The 16797-nt window shown below is 37.5% G+C and overlaps 1 protein-coding gene across 4 annotated transcripts in view; it reads right to left on the minus strand.

Annotated features, from left to right (window-relative positions):
* Window positions 1-16797, minus strand: part of DACH1 (dachshund family transcription factor 1) — a 436323-nt gene that overhangs the window by 122809 nt on the left and 296717 nt on the right. For 3 of the 4 annotated variants that reach the window (XM_067563215.1, XM_067563216.1, XM_067563217.1), the window contains exon 4: window positions 8062-8234. In XM_067563215.1, coding sequence (XP_067419316.1) covers window positions 8062-8234 — 173 coding nt within the window. Of the gene's footprint in view, window positions 1-8061; window positions 8235-8795; window positions 8952-16797 lie in introns of all 4 variants that reach the window. The other variant, XM_067563218.1, reaches the window with a different exon arrangement.

Consider the following 16797-nt stretch of genomic DNA (forward strand, 5'->3'; position numbering starts at 1 on the left):
GAACCTCAGCAGATTGTCAGGGGAGACCATATTAGGAAAATTCAGGATTCTGCAAAAATGTCACTGGGTGGTGGAAACCGTGGTGTGACCTGCATGCATGTATGCTGTCTTTTGGTATCAGGGCTATGAGCCATAGCAGCACAGCATTGAAGGCACCCAGAATTGGCAGGGCAGGCATTGACACAATCCCTTACCGGTCTGGGTTGAACTCCCAAAGTGTCACAGTACACATACACACACTTTTAGATGTGCAAAATCCATATTATATGCAATATCCTTTTGGATTGCCTCTCAGATTCCTGTCTGTTAAGACAGGGTTATGTGACTCATAACAGCTTTGCAGTACTGCTCTCCTAGTTAATCAACAGGTTTTGGCATCAATATTCTGCATACTGTTACACCATCACAATCACACTCTGCAGTCTTTTCTTTATTTTAGGCAACAAGTCACATAAAATTCCCAGTCAAGGGACAGCCTATCTCTATGTTTTGCTGATGAAACACATTGACTCTGCAAACTAATGATTGATTATTCAGTGGCTGTCCAGAATTTCATGACTATGTGACCTCATATAGAGAAGCCACACCACAATGGAATTCTGCACATGCTACACATTTGTGGTAAAAAGTGCCTGTACAGGAGAAATTTAAATGTATGTTATTGTTACAGCATTTCAGCTCTGGATGGCTGTAGCACATTTCCTTCTCTTTCTCCTGCTCTTTTAGATTTGTCAGCAACAATATATCACACAAATATTGTGGAAAAAATAAAATTAAAAGATTGTGAAAATAAGATGAAATAGTAACACAATTTTTAAGCCCACAGATAAATGGGAAGGTAAACCCACACAGTCTTAAATTAAAATGGAATATTGAGGTTACTGTGGGAGGGATACTATAAATCTGAGCAAACGTTTTACTTCTCAGCAGCCAAGCTGGCTAAATATTTTGCTGATTGAGTTCTACTATTGTCTGAGAGGGTGATATGTTTTTGTAAACCAAGACAAGTCTCAGCAGAGGACAAATGAAACTGCAGTCTATTTGGGCAATGGGGGAATAACAGAACTAGAGTCTGGAGGTTTTAGTGTACAGTGGAAAATTACTGTGTTGCTTTTTTCAACCTACAGTGTAATTGTTTTCACCTGTAACTCTTGACTCTAAACAATATATATTACAAATATGTCTGAGAATACATACTAAATGGATACAGAGCAGTTTTTGATACTGGTCTGCTGCTATTTTCCAAATGTTACAACAGAGAATTATCTCAAGTCAGTTTTAATAGGAGGTATGCATTTCACAATATCCTACATATTTTCATGCATCTTTCTGTTTGGGGGGAAAATTATAGCCATCCGATGTATTGAAACTGCTAACAAACTGAGCCTTTTGAAGCCATGGGCAGGTGATAAAAGCCATCTAATGTCTAAAACATCCTCGGGTCACAGCTGTCATACTCAGTGTGATTCATTGCTGTCACAATCTGCTGTCCCTGCTTGTTGCTGCACTTCTTTTATTCATCCAACTCATATATCTAAATATTCCATTACAAAAGGACATCTAATGTTCATCTCATGTTTGAAAGGGCAGAACACACACTTCTGGAATTTAATTCTGAAGACTTGTACTTAAGATGGCCATTACCAAATCTAAGCTGTCTGTTCACTTGTTCATTTCATAACACTTTCCTTACAATGTTGTCTCTGTCTGATCTTCTGAGCAGCTTAGCATGGTTAAAATATTTGGTTAGCATGTGGACTCAGTTTTATTCCAACTTCTTATCAATTGGAAATGTAATATTGCCCTGTAATGGAATGGCATTTGAAGCTTTGTGAGTTTATAGATAACAATAATGACTGTGGACTTGGTAAATTGGAGGGAAAGGTCAGCAAGTCATCTAGGTTGGCACTGTTCACAAAATCAAGTCTTCTCTTCAACAAACCAAGGTGATTATCATCTCAGGATCCAGGATCGACCAGGCTAATTCTGCTCTCAGTGACATCAGTGTAAATGCAGAACGATTCTATTGAAGTTCACTGAATTAACTTGTATTTACAAGAGTAGAAATTTGCCCCACTCCCACCAATATTCAGAGTGTGTTAATTAGAAAAAGATAAACTTCTTTTGTCTAATTTCAAATACCCTCTGACATTTAGGTTAAGAAACTGAATTAAAAAATTACTAGGTCCACAGTCCTCTTAATGCCATCTCTGGTAAAAGGAAAAGAGACAAAATTAAATGAAAGCTTGAGTGGAAAAAAATGGAACAGGAAGAGAGAGAAAGTAAAATCAGAAAGCGTTAAAATGTAGAGAAAGAAAAGATATAAATTCTAATAAAAAGTAGTTCTGTGACAATGAGTAATAGTTTGTGATGTTTGTTCATCCCTCTAGCATCAATATTAAGAAACAAAAATGGTAGCTTTGAGTTTTCCCACATCACAAAATCTCATGCATTTGAAAGATTTGGGCTTTCTCTATTCCCACAATAGTACTAGGATATTATTTCTCTTTGTAGCATGCTACTGAACATATTCTTTACATTTCTAGTGTATGGTGCTAGTAATATGTTGGTCAGAGAGTTTGCCCTTCAACAACTACATACGCCACAAGGATACTAGTTGAAATCATAGCATCTCTTTGCCTCCACTGGGGGGCAGAGTAGACTGCCAGTAGCCATTTGTGGACATAAATGGAGGTGCAAAATCCCCCAAACAAGCTCCATACCCTCCAAACACTAACTCCTACTCATAAGAGCAGGGGAGAAATAATTTATCAACTTAATATTTAAAAAAAAAAACCTGTTTTACTGCAAGTGAGGCTAGAACAGGGGTTCTCAACCTTTTTTGAATCACATCCACCAACCTTTTTTTTTTATGGAGTGCCCCCCCTTACAAAATGGAGCTCTCCAATGTAATCTAGATAGAACTGTGGTCATTAATACATTGATTCCAATAAAGGGAATAAATCAGTCCTTTGATTCTGCTGTCTAACTCTGCATAGGTGAGGAAACCTTTTAAAAGCACATGCATTAATATTTACAAGGTTTTCAGGGCAGTATTTCTCAATTTCAGCATCAAAGAGTGCTAGTGAGCAGTGCACCAGGTCACAACTCCACTCACTGAAATTTGGCTTGGCCGCCCCTTCAATTGTCTCACCAATTACAAAGGCAGTTTGGAAAGGCAGACTATTTTGCCACTGCTCCTATGGCAAAAAGCTATTCATAGTTTTCTTGCAGTTTCATTGGGAACATGAATTTGCACTGAAATTTGACCTGGCTGGCTCTCCATCTGAGGGAAGGGTGACCAGGCCAAATCTGAGTGAGTGGCTTTGGGATCCTGTGAATGAGAAGTTCTGCTGCACCCCACATGCTAATATTAACAACTAGATTTAATAACCATTTACAAAGATACTTTGTAATTTTGCTCTCCAGCAAAATTATCATAAGTGGCCGAGAGATGCTGGGATTCCAACATTCTTGTTGCTGGATCTTGAAATCACTGTAAAGTGTGCACCTGAAGGAAAACGGGTATGTGAGAGCTCACTCCATGACCATCATGACACAGCAATATAAGAAGCACGTACAGGACTGTGGTAGCACCATGATGCCTCTCCAGAGATATATCATAGTTTTCATTTCCATGATTATTATTACTCTCTGAACAACCTATATCCATAATATTAAAATAAACCATGTCATACCTGCACATATAATCTACCTATTTACCATCTATTTCCATCTGATAGAGGAATAATGACTAGGTAATGACATGGTATAAAACTTTCATAAGCATGCATCACATGGCTCAGCAACTTATTTCATGTATATTATCTCTGCATGTGGCATAAGTATAGACACAAGGACTGTCTGATGGTGTGTCATGCACTGAGGAAAGTATACTGAGCTATATGCCACTAGTTCTAACCCGAGATCACCTACTGTATGCTCTTACTATTTCTCAACACTTCATAATCGCTATTAACTTAGGCCTAATACCTCAACCTCCAAGTAGGCAATTATTCATTCATTCATTTACACATAAGATAATATCTTCCCAACTTTTCCACATTATGTTTTAAAAGAAATGGTCCAAATTATGGTTCAAAACATACTGACACGTGTGAACCTTTGTCCCTCTCTGGTGGCTAGACCACAACTCATGCTTTAAGACCTGGGGATTTCAGGTTAAATCCCTGCAGGCGACATGAAAAAGAGTTTATTGTTAGAGAGCCAGGAAGAAAACAGAGAAATTCTGACACTCAACAGTCTAGTGCTAGTTCACAAATAATTGTGTAACCCAGTGACAAAGTGTGTGTTGTGTCTCCCTCTATGGGCTGCTCCTCATAAAGGATAACAGCACATCTACATTACCAGTACTGCTATAGATGAAATGGTAAAGGGCTGTGCTGTGGAGCTGAAAGTTCTAGTCTGTTCCATGTAGGTTCTTCTACTGCTCTCATCCCAGTTGTATCTGAGCACCTTTCAGTAGTGCATTAAGCTTTAAGAACAGGATGAGCCACATATTACAGAGTTTGTTTGACACAGACTGAGGACAGTACCCTGACTGTGCAAGCTCCATACGATTAGCTTATCTTTCCAGAAAACAAGCCTCACTTTTGAGGATGTAACATTAACACTTATTAGGGAACTAAGAGCCTCAGGACATTGCTAGTGACCCTCCTTGTCTTTTCCCTGTAGGCCACCACTGTGAATCCAGCCCCACTCAGTAGGGATTAAAAACTGCATCTATCTAATGAACATTTGGTGAACCTTGTATAGATGAGTCACAACTCCTACTTCACAAACTCAGCACCATACTTTGCATAAATCGGCAGACTCAGCAGAGGCCAAGAACTTCACTAGCCATAGAGACTGAGCTTCCTCTGTGACTTGTAGAGGAAGGTCCCTCAAATCAAGATTTGAGGCATGTTGGCATGGCAGTGTGGGAGGGAAGCTTGCCTTGTTGCTGCACTATAGATAAACCAATGGCTTCATTACCAGAGCCGCACAAATAGTAAGAGCAACATTTTCAAAAGCACCTAAGTGATTTAAGACCTTTTTGAAAATGGAAATTCAGCTGTAAGTCACTTAGGCACTTTTAAAAATAACATAAATCCACATGTTTTTCTAAAGACGGCATATACAACTATATGCAAATTATACATAACTATGCAAATTGTCTCATTAAATAATCTGCATAAAATGTCACATGGAGCTACACAAAATTTGACAGTTATGTTGAAGGTTTTATTAACATGAATATAGGATGGCTGATTTCTTCTGGAATGAGTTATTCAGGTCACCCCAAACACACACATAAAAAGGTCAAGATTTTTAAAAATTACTAATAATTTTCAAGTGACAAGTGGAAAACTATTTGTATTTAAGATGTCTCAAGCTAGGCACCCAAAAATTGGGACACTTGAAATTACTAGTCACATCTGAAAATCCTGGCCTTCGTTTGTAATGGGTTTTTCTCCCCCCAAATCACTGGGGTGCAATTGAAAATAGGCTGGGGGATTGGAAAGAGAATGAGAAAGTGTTCTTGGGGTAGAAATGCCTGTATTTAGCTGTAGGGGAGAAAGACATCAGTGTGTGAGGAGGACTGGATTAAAAAAATTGTTGGTTTTAAAGACATTTAACTGGATACCCCTGATGTTACAATGTATTATCTCGCTAGCTATGGAATTTATGATTACAAAGCAATATGAAGAGATTTTAGAACCTTTTTAGATGGTTTAAATTTATTAGTTATAGTTTTACTTTCCATCTAAGCCCCACACAGTTACACTCATGGTAACTTGGCCACCCAGCTTTACAGAGTTTACTAACTACTTAAGGCCAACTTGTTCAAGCTTAAAAAATGGAACATTTGCTTTTTGAATGTCAAAAGCAGGTGGAGATCAAATTTCCCACTGCTATATATAAACTATGATATTGTACTTTAGGTCATAAAAAGAAAGGAAGATACTGTAACGTGTGAATGGACATCATATTTCAAGGTTCCCATATGAGGAAACAGAATGCTGCGTCAGCTAGTGTGTGCTCCATCATGTTCCCAATGTCATTATATTTATTATCATATATCCATGTAATAAGCAGTGATCACTATGGCAATTTAGAAAATAAATGTAGGATGAAATATAACACTTAATATGTCCCAGGGAACAGCTCTAGCACCATGTACCTCTTGCTAACTGCCATTCTAGCAAAAATAAAACATACAGAAAGGCAGAAATCATCATGCTACCAGGCAGTGAGTATTAGGAGATGGGAGGCTTGAGTGACAGGGTAGATACAAAATGGTCACCACGACACCACAACTGTTGTCTCAGATGCATTTGCATGCACCATGGTTCCAATGCTTATTTCTGATGTCATCATGCCTACCAAGACAAAAAATGCAGCCTAACTTTTTAAACTATATACAGGCCTGGTCCTAATTGCCTTACTAATTGCATCACAGTGCAGATTACAGGGGTGCGAATGGCGGAGTGCACCAAATTGCTGTGCACTAACTGCCCTGTGTGGACACTGCTGGCGTGAACTAAAAGATATCTAGTTTGGGTAATGTAATCCTCCTTCAAACAGGGTTATGTTATTGTCAACTATGTTCCTTTTATAGGGCAGCATCCACACAGGGCAGCTAGTGCACAACACTGGCACATTCTGCAATTCATACCCCCCATAGTCTGCATTGTTACTAATGGCCCTGGGTCACTGGAATACCTTGCCTTTCTAGCCACACAGTAATACAGACTTGGTGGCTTTTAAGGAAATTAAAAATACATTTTATTTTTCTCTTCAAAGGCATTTTGCAATTCTATTATTCAGTAGGATTCCAAGCTTGTCATGGCATAACGAACGAGAAAATGAGAGAGCACAAGAATAGCATGTTTATATCAAATATCTCAACAAACCCAGGATCCTGTAGGTCACCTAAATCATAAAACTGTTATGGCCCTTGTTTTGGAGGGTTGATCATTTTTTCTGTATCCTGAGGATTGCGTTAAAGGACAGATCTTCAGTGGGTCCCAAAAATGCAATATAAAATTACACAGGCAAATCTGTTTTTTATGTACACAAATGATGTGCCAAACTTCTGCTCGCATTTTTAGGAACTGCTGACAATCTAGCCCTAAAATTTAGTCAAGAGGTAGGGTTGTAAATTTGAGATTTCCCAAATTTGAACGGCCCACTTTAACGTGTAAAAAAAGAAACCCATTACATTGGAGGAGAAGCTCTCTAAATACACATTCAGTATTTCTCATAAATATTTTGATAAACTCATTTTCTCTTAATCCAAACAGGATGATATTCTTTGCATCTAATTTATTAAAATCAAGGAAGAATAGCAGGTAAAATGGAGATATCTAAGTAAATATCAGGTGAATCAAACTTTTGAGTTTGAATATTAGGGGATAGAATGCATATATAATGCAAGTAGAGTATTCAGATTTCTGTACACTGCTAAAGTACTGGCCTGATGGCCATCAGGTAAGTTCTCAACTCTACCAGACCTGTGTTCTGTTCCTGAATGAGGCAGTGCTGAGAGTTCTACAAAGACAGCATGCACCTCAAGATGTTCTTCAATGCGTTTATTAGTCACTCTAATTCCAGCACTCAGGCCTACAGCTGGGAATTTCTGACATAAACATCAGGGTTGGTGTCGTCTTGGCACCACTGGAGTCAATGACAGAACTCCCACTAACTTCAATAGGGACAGAATTTCACCGCCAGCCTCTTGGAAAAGTGCCATGAGATCTTTTTTGACCATGGATCGTCAGTATCTGTATCTCATCTGACAAATGGCAACTTCAACTGGGGAACTGGAGCACTGATTCAGTATTCCGAATTTTCAGTGACCAACATATTACTCAGTTCCCAAACCAAATTCCTACAGCAGGTGGGTTTTTCTTTGGAGCTCTGCCCTGCAGACATTGACCAAGCCCTGCCTTTATGACTGCTTACCTTATGACATCTGAGGAGAACAGTCTTCCATTAATAAGGTATCATGCTGTGAAGAAATTAATTTAGTATCACGGTATTTTTCTAGATGTTTACCTTAATAACAGATGTCTCGACTCGGGATGGGGGACTTTGTACTTGTGCTGCTGCTGCCATATTTGCAATCGTACTAAGGTGGTTCATCTGGCTCATGGCCATTGTGACAGATGCTGGAGGTAGGCTGACAGGAATCAACGGGTGGGGCATCATCATAAAAGGAAGTTCCAGGCCTAAGAAAAAAAATACAAAAGGCAGGAAATATTGGTTTATGATTTTTTTAAAATGCTGAATATTAGGAATATATTTTCTTATAAGCAAAGCATGTTAAAATGCTTGGCACCAAATGTGTAAAACATGAACTCTTCAGACATTTCAGTAGTTAACATGAATCTGTTCACCTTTTGTATATGTGTGTAATTCCCTCTAGTGTCCATGGAGATCTTATATGCACAGGGAGACATTAACAGACCTCTTAGTTTGTTTAGATCAATGTAACGTTGTACCATTTCATTGCTAAGCAATTGTTGTTTGTTATATTGTCTATTTTAATACTTGCAGAAAGGAGTCTTAGCAATAATTATGCCACTGATGCACACGTTAATATCTATTTAAGTATTATGTTTACTGTATATGTTTTTATTATTTATGACCCCTACTTCCCCTGCTGAATACTTTAAAGTATTACAATATTCCCCACATTTTTATTTTGCATAGCCTATTTAACTAAACATAATAGAAAGACAGGAGTCTGAAAACTACTAATGTGAGTGTTGAAAGATGTCAACCCGTACCATTTGGCAGAAGGTGGTTCTGTTGAAGAGGGTTGAGAGGATGACTAACTGGAAGATTATGCTGTCCAGGCAAGTTGGGGTGGTTAACAGAGGCCTGTGATCCTTGGGTTGGGGGAGACTGAAGTTTTTCTTTATCCCAAGAACCATCACTGCTGCCTGTGGGGAACGAATATAAATTATTTGGATGCAATGTCTGAATTTGTCTGAATGCAAGCAAGGCCACCAATTTAACCCATTTTGTGATCAACAAATCACTGTTTGTAATGTATGAAATGTTTGGAATAGAGGGGTTTTGTTTTCAGTTAATAGAAAGAAAATCCACCTTTTCAGACAGACAGGTAAGAATAACATTTGGAGTTTATAGTTAAAAACATGAACTTAAAGGTGTGTTAGTTCATTTGGAGAGATATATACACTTTGAATTCTTAACCCCTGGCAAGTAGAAGAGTTTAAACAGAATAGTTCTAATGAGAAATCAACAATGTATTTTTAATGAATTGCAAGTATTTGTTATATTAATACTTTTACTTGTATTTCTGTAATTCTTAGTAAGTAGAACTGGAGAGAAATGCACCATTTGTTTTATATGTGGTAGAGGGTGTTTGCTTGTAAAATTTGTATTGCCTGACTATGGCTATATTAATTAATTATGTTCATGTTTCTTCTTAAATTTTGGTATTAAAATAAAACTAGACAGTAATTAAATTTTTTATTTACTAATGGCATCAACAGACATGCACTCTTGTGTATGGTCAATATATCACAGTATTATATATTCAATTTATATTTCATTCCATTCAATATAAGAAATTTGAGCCCAATCCTGAAAGTCCTCTAATTATGGAACCGCATTGCAAACAAGAAATGATTTGGAGCAATATGTACAAAATAAAACTGTATTTTACATATCTGAGAAAACAGCTTTTTTGCTATTGTGAACATCAACACCTTTAAATACAACACAGTAAAACAAAACAGTTTAAGAATGGTATCAGTATTTCATTTATTTGAAAAAGTTATTGATTTCTACATTATGGAAGTGTACTTTAAGCGACCTCTAAACTGAAGAGATCTTTAAAAAACTATATGTCTCTCTCTCTCTCTCTCTCTCTCTCTCTCACACACACACACACACACACACACACACACACACACACACGTTCTCTCTCGCAACTCATTTCAAATGCTGCCCAATCTTGAACTTCTCACTCAGAAAGCTGAGTGGGAATTTTACTTAATAAAGGACTTTAGGACTGTTCCCAAAATCAGTTATTTAAGGAAGATTAATTTTTGTTTAGCCTTTAAAGATTATATTAAAATGTATTTTTGTGCACCTTTACATAATACTTTTCATTATTACCCGATCAACAGTAGGGACCCTCTAGTTTCTGTTGACTTTGATAGGAGTTGGATTAGTCTTACCATTTTAAACAATACTTTTACATGAGATGACAAAAGCACAAAAGTTGGTAAAACTCCAATTTAATTTCACTAGATTTATTAAAAACCTGATTGTAAAAGCTGCACAACGTAGTTTATAATGAAAAATATTCAGTTATTGCCATGATTTTCCTTCCCCAGCTACTTCATGAAGACAGTTAAGGCTCAATATAAATTCTAACTCATTAGTTCAATACTGTCTAGACCTCAGTGTAAATTGTTCAGGAGTAGGTAATGAAAATTCAGTCCAAATTCTCCAGCAATCAAACAGAGCAATTTTATTAAACAATGAAAAGAATCAATTAAACCAGATATCTTTATCTTCTTTATCATTTTACAAGAAACTGTTACAACCTTTATGAAATGTTTATAACCAGTTTAAGACTGAGCTGACTAACACATGACAGATTCTTAGGACTTGATCCTCGTCTCTGATAGGTGGGCATATAACTATGCATTTTGGAAAGTCTGACACCTCTGCACACATAGGAAGTAGCTGACTTTCAAAAATACAGACCACCAGTGAGACTGAGTTTTCAGTCTTTATTTGGAAAAAATATCTTGCTTTTCTACCTTTGTTTTCCCTAGTTTCTTTCCCTATATTGTCTGCTTAGAATAATGGCATATACACTTCCATTCTGCAGGTTCATTTAGTGAAGAACTTGATCGATAAGAATAGATTCAGACTCCAAAGGTCTCATTTCTGTACCTGTCTACATCAATTATAAAACATTTTAGGAGTTCAAGATTTGATTTATCTTTGGTCTTCCTAAGTCCCAAACAAGGTGCCACAGAAAAAAATACAGGAAGAAAAGAAGACAATGCGGATTTTTGTAAAACTTAATTGAAACCTGGATCAAATTATTCCAATTTTACGTAAAGATCTGATATAACCAACAAGTTCTCTTTTTAAAAAATCCTTTCTACTGATTTTTCCCACTTCCCCAATTAGAAATGGTAGGGATGTTAAGATAAAATGCAATTTTTTCTTGCCAGAATATAACCTTTGCCATAGGAAAGTGGGGGAAAATGGAGGCAAGAATGTTAATGTTTTTGTATTTCACAAAGCTGGTGCAATTTTAGTGCTCTACAAGAGGTGGGAGGTTTTTAATATTTCATAGACATGATAGGGTTGATTTCATATCAAGTCCAGTCTAGCTCTGGGGGTTGAGGTGAGGATGGAGTCATAAATAAGTTACTACAACTGTTACATCCTTTCCTAACTTGTCATAGACTTTGGCAAGGTCAGCCATAGGATTTCTGATTGTGGCATTTCATGTGTAGTCAAAGATGAGAACTTCTGTATGTGAGTGCCCCATACACCTCAGCCCTACATGTTCCCATTGTTTTCGGTGTCATCAAAACCAATACCGCATTGAAACAAAGGAGACACTAGTATTAAAGCTAGTGCTTAGTCAGTGATTGATACTTTGATACCTGGAGTCTGACATTATCTGTCAAGATTAGTTTACAATGAAATTAACTCATAGCCAGTCTCCAACCCATAACATTAGAAACCACTTACAAGTTACAGCATCTTGCACTCTTAAACATCTGTAAGTGGACAGGCATAGATACAAATAGCAAACATTGGCCATTTGCTGGATTTTTGTTATGGTAGTTAAACTCAACAGCTTTTCCCTCTGAAGAGATAGTTATTTTCATTAATGACAAAGTAAAATAAGTGTTACCCCTCAGACAGTACTCACCCTCTGAACAACTAAGTGCAAGCTGCCAATTCAGTTGCTTTTTAAAATTTGATTTAAAAACCATACAGTGGTTTCAAAAAGCTTTAAAAATCTGTTGCCTTTTTCCTCCTTACTTGCTGCCCTGCTGGAGGCTTATGTTTTCCAGTTTCCATCAGTGGTTGTCAACTCTTTGTAATAGGATTAAGAGCTTGGACACCTGATATCCCTAGGTACTGTAGTTCACCCTCATAAAAGCTGTTTGCCTTAAATTGAGAGAAAATCAGTTTTTAGTGGCATAATTAATTAAATTATGCAAATTTCCAGATTCAGCCTTACACTTCGTGAAGCGACAACTGGAAGCTCCACATTGCAGTTTGAGCTGCATTTAATTGATACGGCATTAAACTGACCACAGAGTAGTATTTTCAAAGCTTTTCTCCACAGAGGATCCAATGCAGAAATGTGGATGCTGTACTTTAAGTGCCCAAGTCCCATACATGGGCACTGATGTGGGCTCTTTGGTAGCCAGTTATCTATTTTATGTGCCCAACTGCCAACATAAGCATTCAGAATGTGGGATCTGAGTTCCTAAAGTAGATGACCACATTTAAAAGTTGGGTCCAGCATTTTTCATGTTCCCAGAACACATTCAATTTGACTGACAGAGCAATAAAGACAGCACTATTTGTTGATTTGGAAGACAGACTTTTAGATACAGTGTTTCTCCACTAAACAATATTTTAGCACAGATTTCACAGACGTCTCCCTCAAACTGTAATTGCGCAACAAGCCATAATTGTACATTAAAACATGGCTTTTACAAAATACGTTTAAAAATAAAACCTATCTGGTGGCTGAATTATTTATTTCTGTGTCCTTTAGCACCAATAAATAGTCAGGGATGATAACACATGAAAATAATTCTGATTGTACATCTTCACTGGGAAATGATATCAAATGCATAAGCAACAGGTAGTGAAAATGCAAACTAACAGAAGGCTAAATGTTTAACACCAAATCAATAAGACAAAAAACTGTCCTCTTCTTATTTTATACTGCTGATCCCTTTTTAGTCCCACGAATCCCAAAAACAAGACCACAATTTTGTGTTCCCTGATACAGATTATTTCTTATCAACAAGGAATTGCTAAATGGGGCATTCTATATCAGCTATGTTGGGTCATTTATCTGAGATTTGATTCCTGCCATGCCATATATCAGGGGTAGCCAAACTGTGGCTCATGAGCCACATGCGGGTCTTTTACAGTTAAAGTGCCCTCCTCCATTTTCCGCCTTCCAGACAGGGGTGGGGAGCTCGGATCTTGTTCCCTGTGACAGGGCGGTGGGGCCAGAGGATTTGCCCAGAGGGGAGGGAACATTCCAAGGAGATCAGTAGGTTTGGCCACCCCTGCTATATATGTTCACTGGAAACTGCACATAATCCATGTGCTAAAAATCGATAATCTTATCATCCAAATTAAATATCTGGTTCTCCTTCTGACTCATTATACGCATGCCACTTCACCTCTATAACCAGCTGAAATTGGCTATAATCCTTACCCACCACTCAGGAGTTTTGTGAGACTGCATGTCTGTAAAATATGCTGAGATCTTTAGAAAAGGGTGCTATCTAAAATGTAATTGTTATCTCAGTACCTGTAAAGAGATCATCAGACTTCAACAGCATCAATTTTTTGTCCATTAGAATTAAACAACAGTAATATTATTACTGGCACTACACAAATGTGCAACATTTTCAAGGAAGCAAATACTATGGGATGTGGAAAAATGTTTTCCACATTCACAATGTTATTCTTCCCCAAGTAGATTTCTTTTTCTTACAAGGCTTTCCCACTTTTTTTGTGATGGCTATATCGTCATGCTCATGATTCCAGAGAGCCCACAAGTAAAGCCATACATTTCTTACTACAGCCATACATTTCTCACTAAAAGGTGCCCAATTATTGCACAACTTTTTCTAGCAGGTTTATAGGAATCAGTGTTTCTGTTAGCATAACCACCAAGCACAAAAAACACTAGAAGCAGCAAACAAACACAACAAAAATGGCTATTCTCCAAAAAGCACATTTTCCCACAAAAACACACAACTGGGAAGCTAAGAGAACACTTAATCTCACATATGGCTGCTTCTTTGCAGACAATAGCACTAATATAAAAAAGTAATCAGAGATTCTGGCCTTATTCATGTCCGTTGCTTCATCCATTGTCTTAATTTTATCATGTAGGTTTGTCTTGGCAATGAAAGGCAAGTGATGACTGTGCTACATACAGTAAACCATATTTGCACCCACTTCAATCACTCTATAAAAGAATGTGAGATTCTTACACAAATTCATCTATTAGTAAGTAAAAATTGCACCTCAAACGGCTCATTCAAGAGAAATCAGATGGAATTCTACAGATTAGCAATGGAGCATAATCTTAATCAGGAAACACCAATGAAAGGGAGGTCATTGTTTTTCACTGTCCGGTGAAACATATTGGAACACGTATTTCATATCTTGAAATCTGACAATTGCCATAGAAGAAATTAAAGCTGAAAAAGCGTTAGATAAAATTCACTCCCCGGTTGAAAAATAAAACTGGTCCAAGTGAATGAAAACATAAGTTCTCAGTTACGACCAATACAGTATTTACAAAAATTCATTCTCCATTTGTTATTGGTACAAGAGCCTAATTATGTTTACACTTGTTGAAAATAATCTGTGTATATTATTGTTCTCCGTGTTGTTGCAGCTGTGCTGGTCCCAGGATATTAGAGAGACAAGGTGTGTGAGGTAATATCTTTTCTTGCACCAACTTCTGCTGGTGAAAGAGACAAGCTTTGAGCTGACACAAAGCTCTTCTTCATGTCTGGGAAAGGTACTCAGAGTGTCACAGCTAAATACTTTTACTACTTAAATTTCTATGTGAGCCCATGATGAAAGTAAATGTAAACATATAAAACGAAATACATAACATTGTATTGGAGAAAAGTTATCCTTGCTTTTAGGCCGATGTATTCAGGGCAGACATCTGTTAATTATCGCAGCAGTGATGGGAACAAATTTTTCTCTCAGTTACATCCATGCAACCGTACTGATATCAAGGAGGAAAGTTAGAACTAAATGTGCTCTCTCGGCATGGAGTCACTATTGATTGCTAACATGCAGAATAAGGTGCTTTCAAAGGACTGTCAAAACCAGCAGAGAAGTAGCATTTTCTGCATTATGTCTTCTTCAGCATAGCCGAGCACCACCGCCCACACAGTGCAACTCGGGAATGTATTGTTTATTTAAGAGTGACTCTTCAGATGATTCTGGGGTAAATTAACTTGACAATTAAATATCAGAAGGATAATGTGTGGACTATCACACTTCAACTACAACAGTGAACACTTTTTTCGCATGAAAATGAAATCAATTGGCAAAGGACAATCCTTTGCCATACTAGTTTTAAAGAAAAGTATCTGATCAACAGTTTCTGTCGTAGATCATCAAAACAATATCCTAAATATCTACTTTCCAGTGTCTCTTCTGAAAGTTAGTTAGTTCTCCAAAGAACAAGGTTAGTGAAAACAATAAGCTTTCAGGACAGAAAACTGAAATATGTAGCAATTTTCACTTTTCTGACCTTTTATCCTGCCTACTTTTGTCTATAGATTCTATGCTAGCCCTGTATCTTCTCTCATGTATTCTGCAGAGTGTTTTGAGTTGTTTTGATCTTAAAATCTAGTAAGACTCAAGAAGTTGCATAAGCATCTAAAGTTTGCCAGAATCAAAGACCCTAACATGGTTAGGCATGCACATTCCTATTAACAAAACAAATTAGGATGTAGGTGTATATCTATTGAACTGAGTGCATGCAAGTGGCTTTTCTGACAATGTGATGTTATCAGATTTCACTTCTGATCAAGCATACAACACAATAAAAATTTTTTTCTATTTTTCACATTTTATCTAATTTGCATTTTATTGCCCATATTTTGCCACTTTTAATTTCTCCATTGACAGTTTCACTACTAATCTTTCACACCACTTGCTCTCTATTCTGCTAGTGTATTCCAGTTAAATTAAAAGATTATCAGATGTATCTAGCACATCCTTAAAAATCGTAGGTGCCTTCCGCCATGTGTCCTGGTCATTCCAGATCTTGTCAGGCTTTTTCTAAATCAGGCTGAGCTTTTAAAGCAAATTTGATCAGCAATTAGACTTTTCTTGTTTCTCACAAATCTATCTATCATATCAGAGCTGAAATGATACACTATTGGGAACTAAAAGAAAGAGAACGATCTCACTGTACATTAAGCAGTGGAGGCCATTGTCTGGTTTTCTGGAAAAGATGTGTGCCCTTTAAGGACCAGAGAGCCAGGGAAAGACTTTCTGCTGCCACTGCAGACTAAGTCAGTGTGCGGACGCTAACCCGTCCCCAGCTAAGTGATGGGAAGAGAGAGCCAGTGGGTCAGGCAGAGCAGCAACCCCCACATTCCACCCATGGAAGTGGTAAAATTCTGGGTTTTGTCAGGATCTGCCATGGACTTTACATTAGTCTCTTCTTTCTCAGGGGTTGGGAAGGAAACTTTCCCTGACCACTAGATTGGCCAAGGTGAAGTGGTTTTTTTTTCTACCTTCCCCACAGTGATTTGGGGGGGAGGGGAAGGTTTAGTGGGGGCGAACTTGTCTGTCTGCTGACATATTTCACAGACCTTTTCACTTCCACAGTCTTTGCTTTAGAGACTTTTGTGTCTACTAAACCAGACTTTTATTCAATCCTCTATGAACAACCTAGTTCTAGAAGCTAATATAGACTCTGAATCAAGAGTCACTAAACAAATAAAAAGAAAACCTACAAATTTTAATTCAGTGCAGACCTTC

This window comes from Emydura macquarii, unplaced genomic scaffold (genome assembly GCF_026122565.2).
Source record: "Emydura macquarii macquarii isolate MOO-44397 ecotype Brisbane River unplaced genomic scaffold, CSIRO-AGI_Emac_v2 contig_2473, whole genome shotgun sequence".
Lineage (NCBI taxonomy): Eukaryota > Metazoa > Chordata > Testudines > Chelidae > Emydura > Emydura macquarii.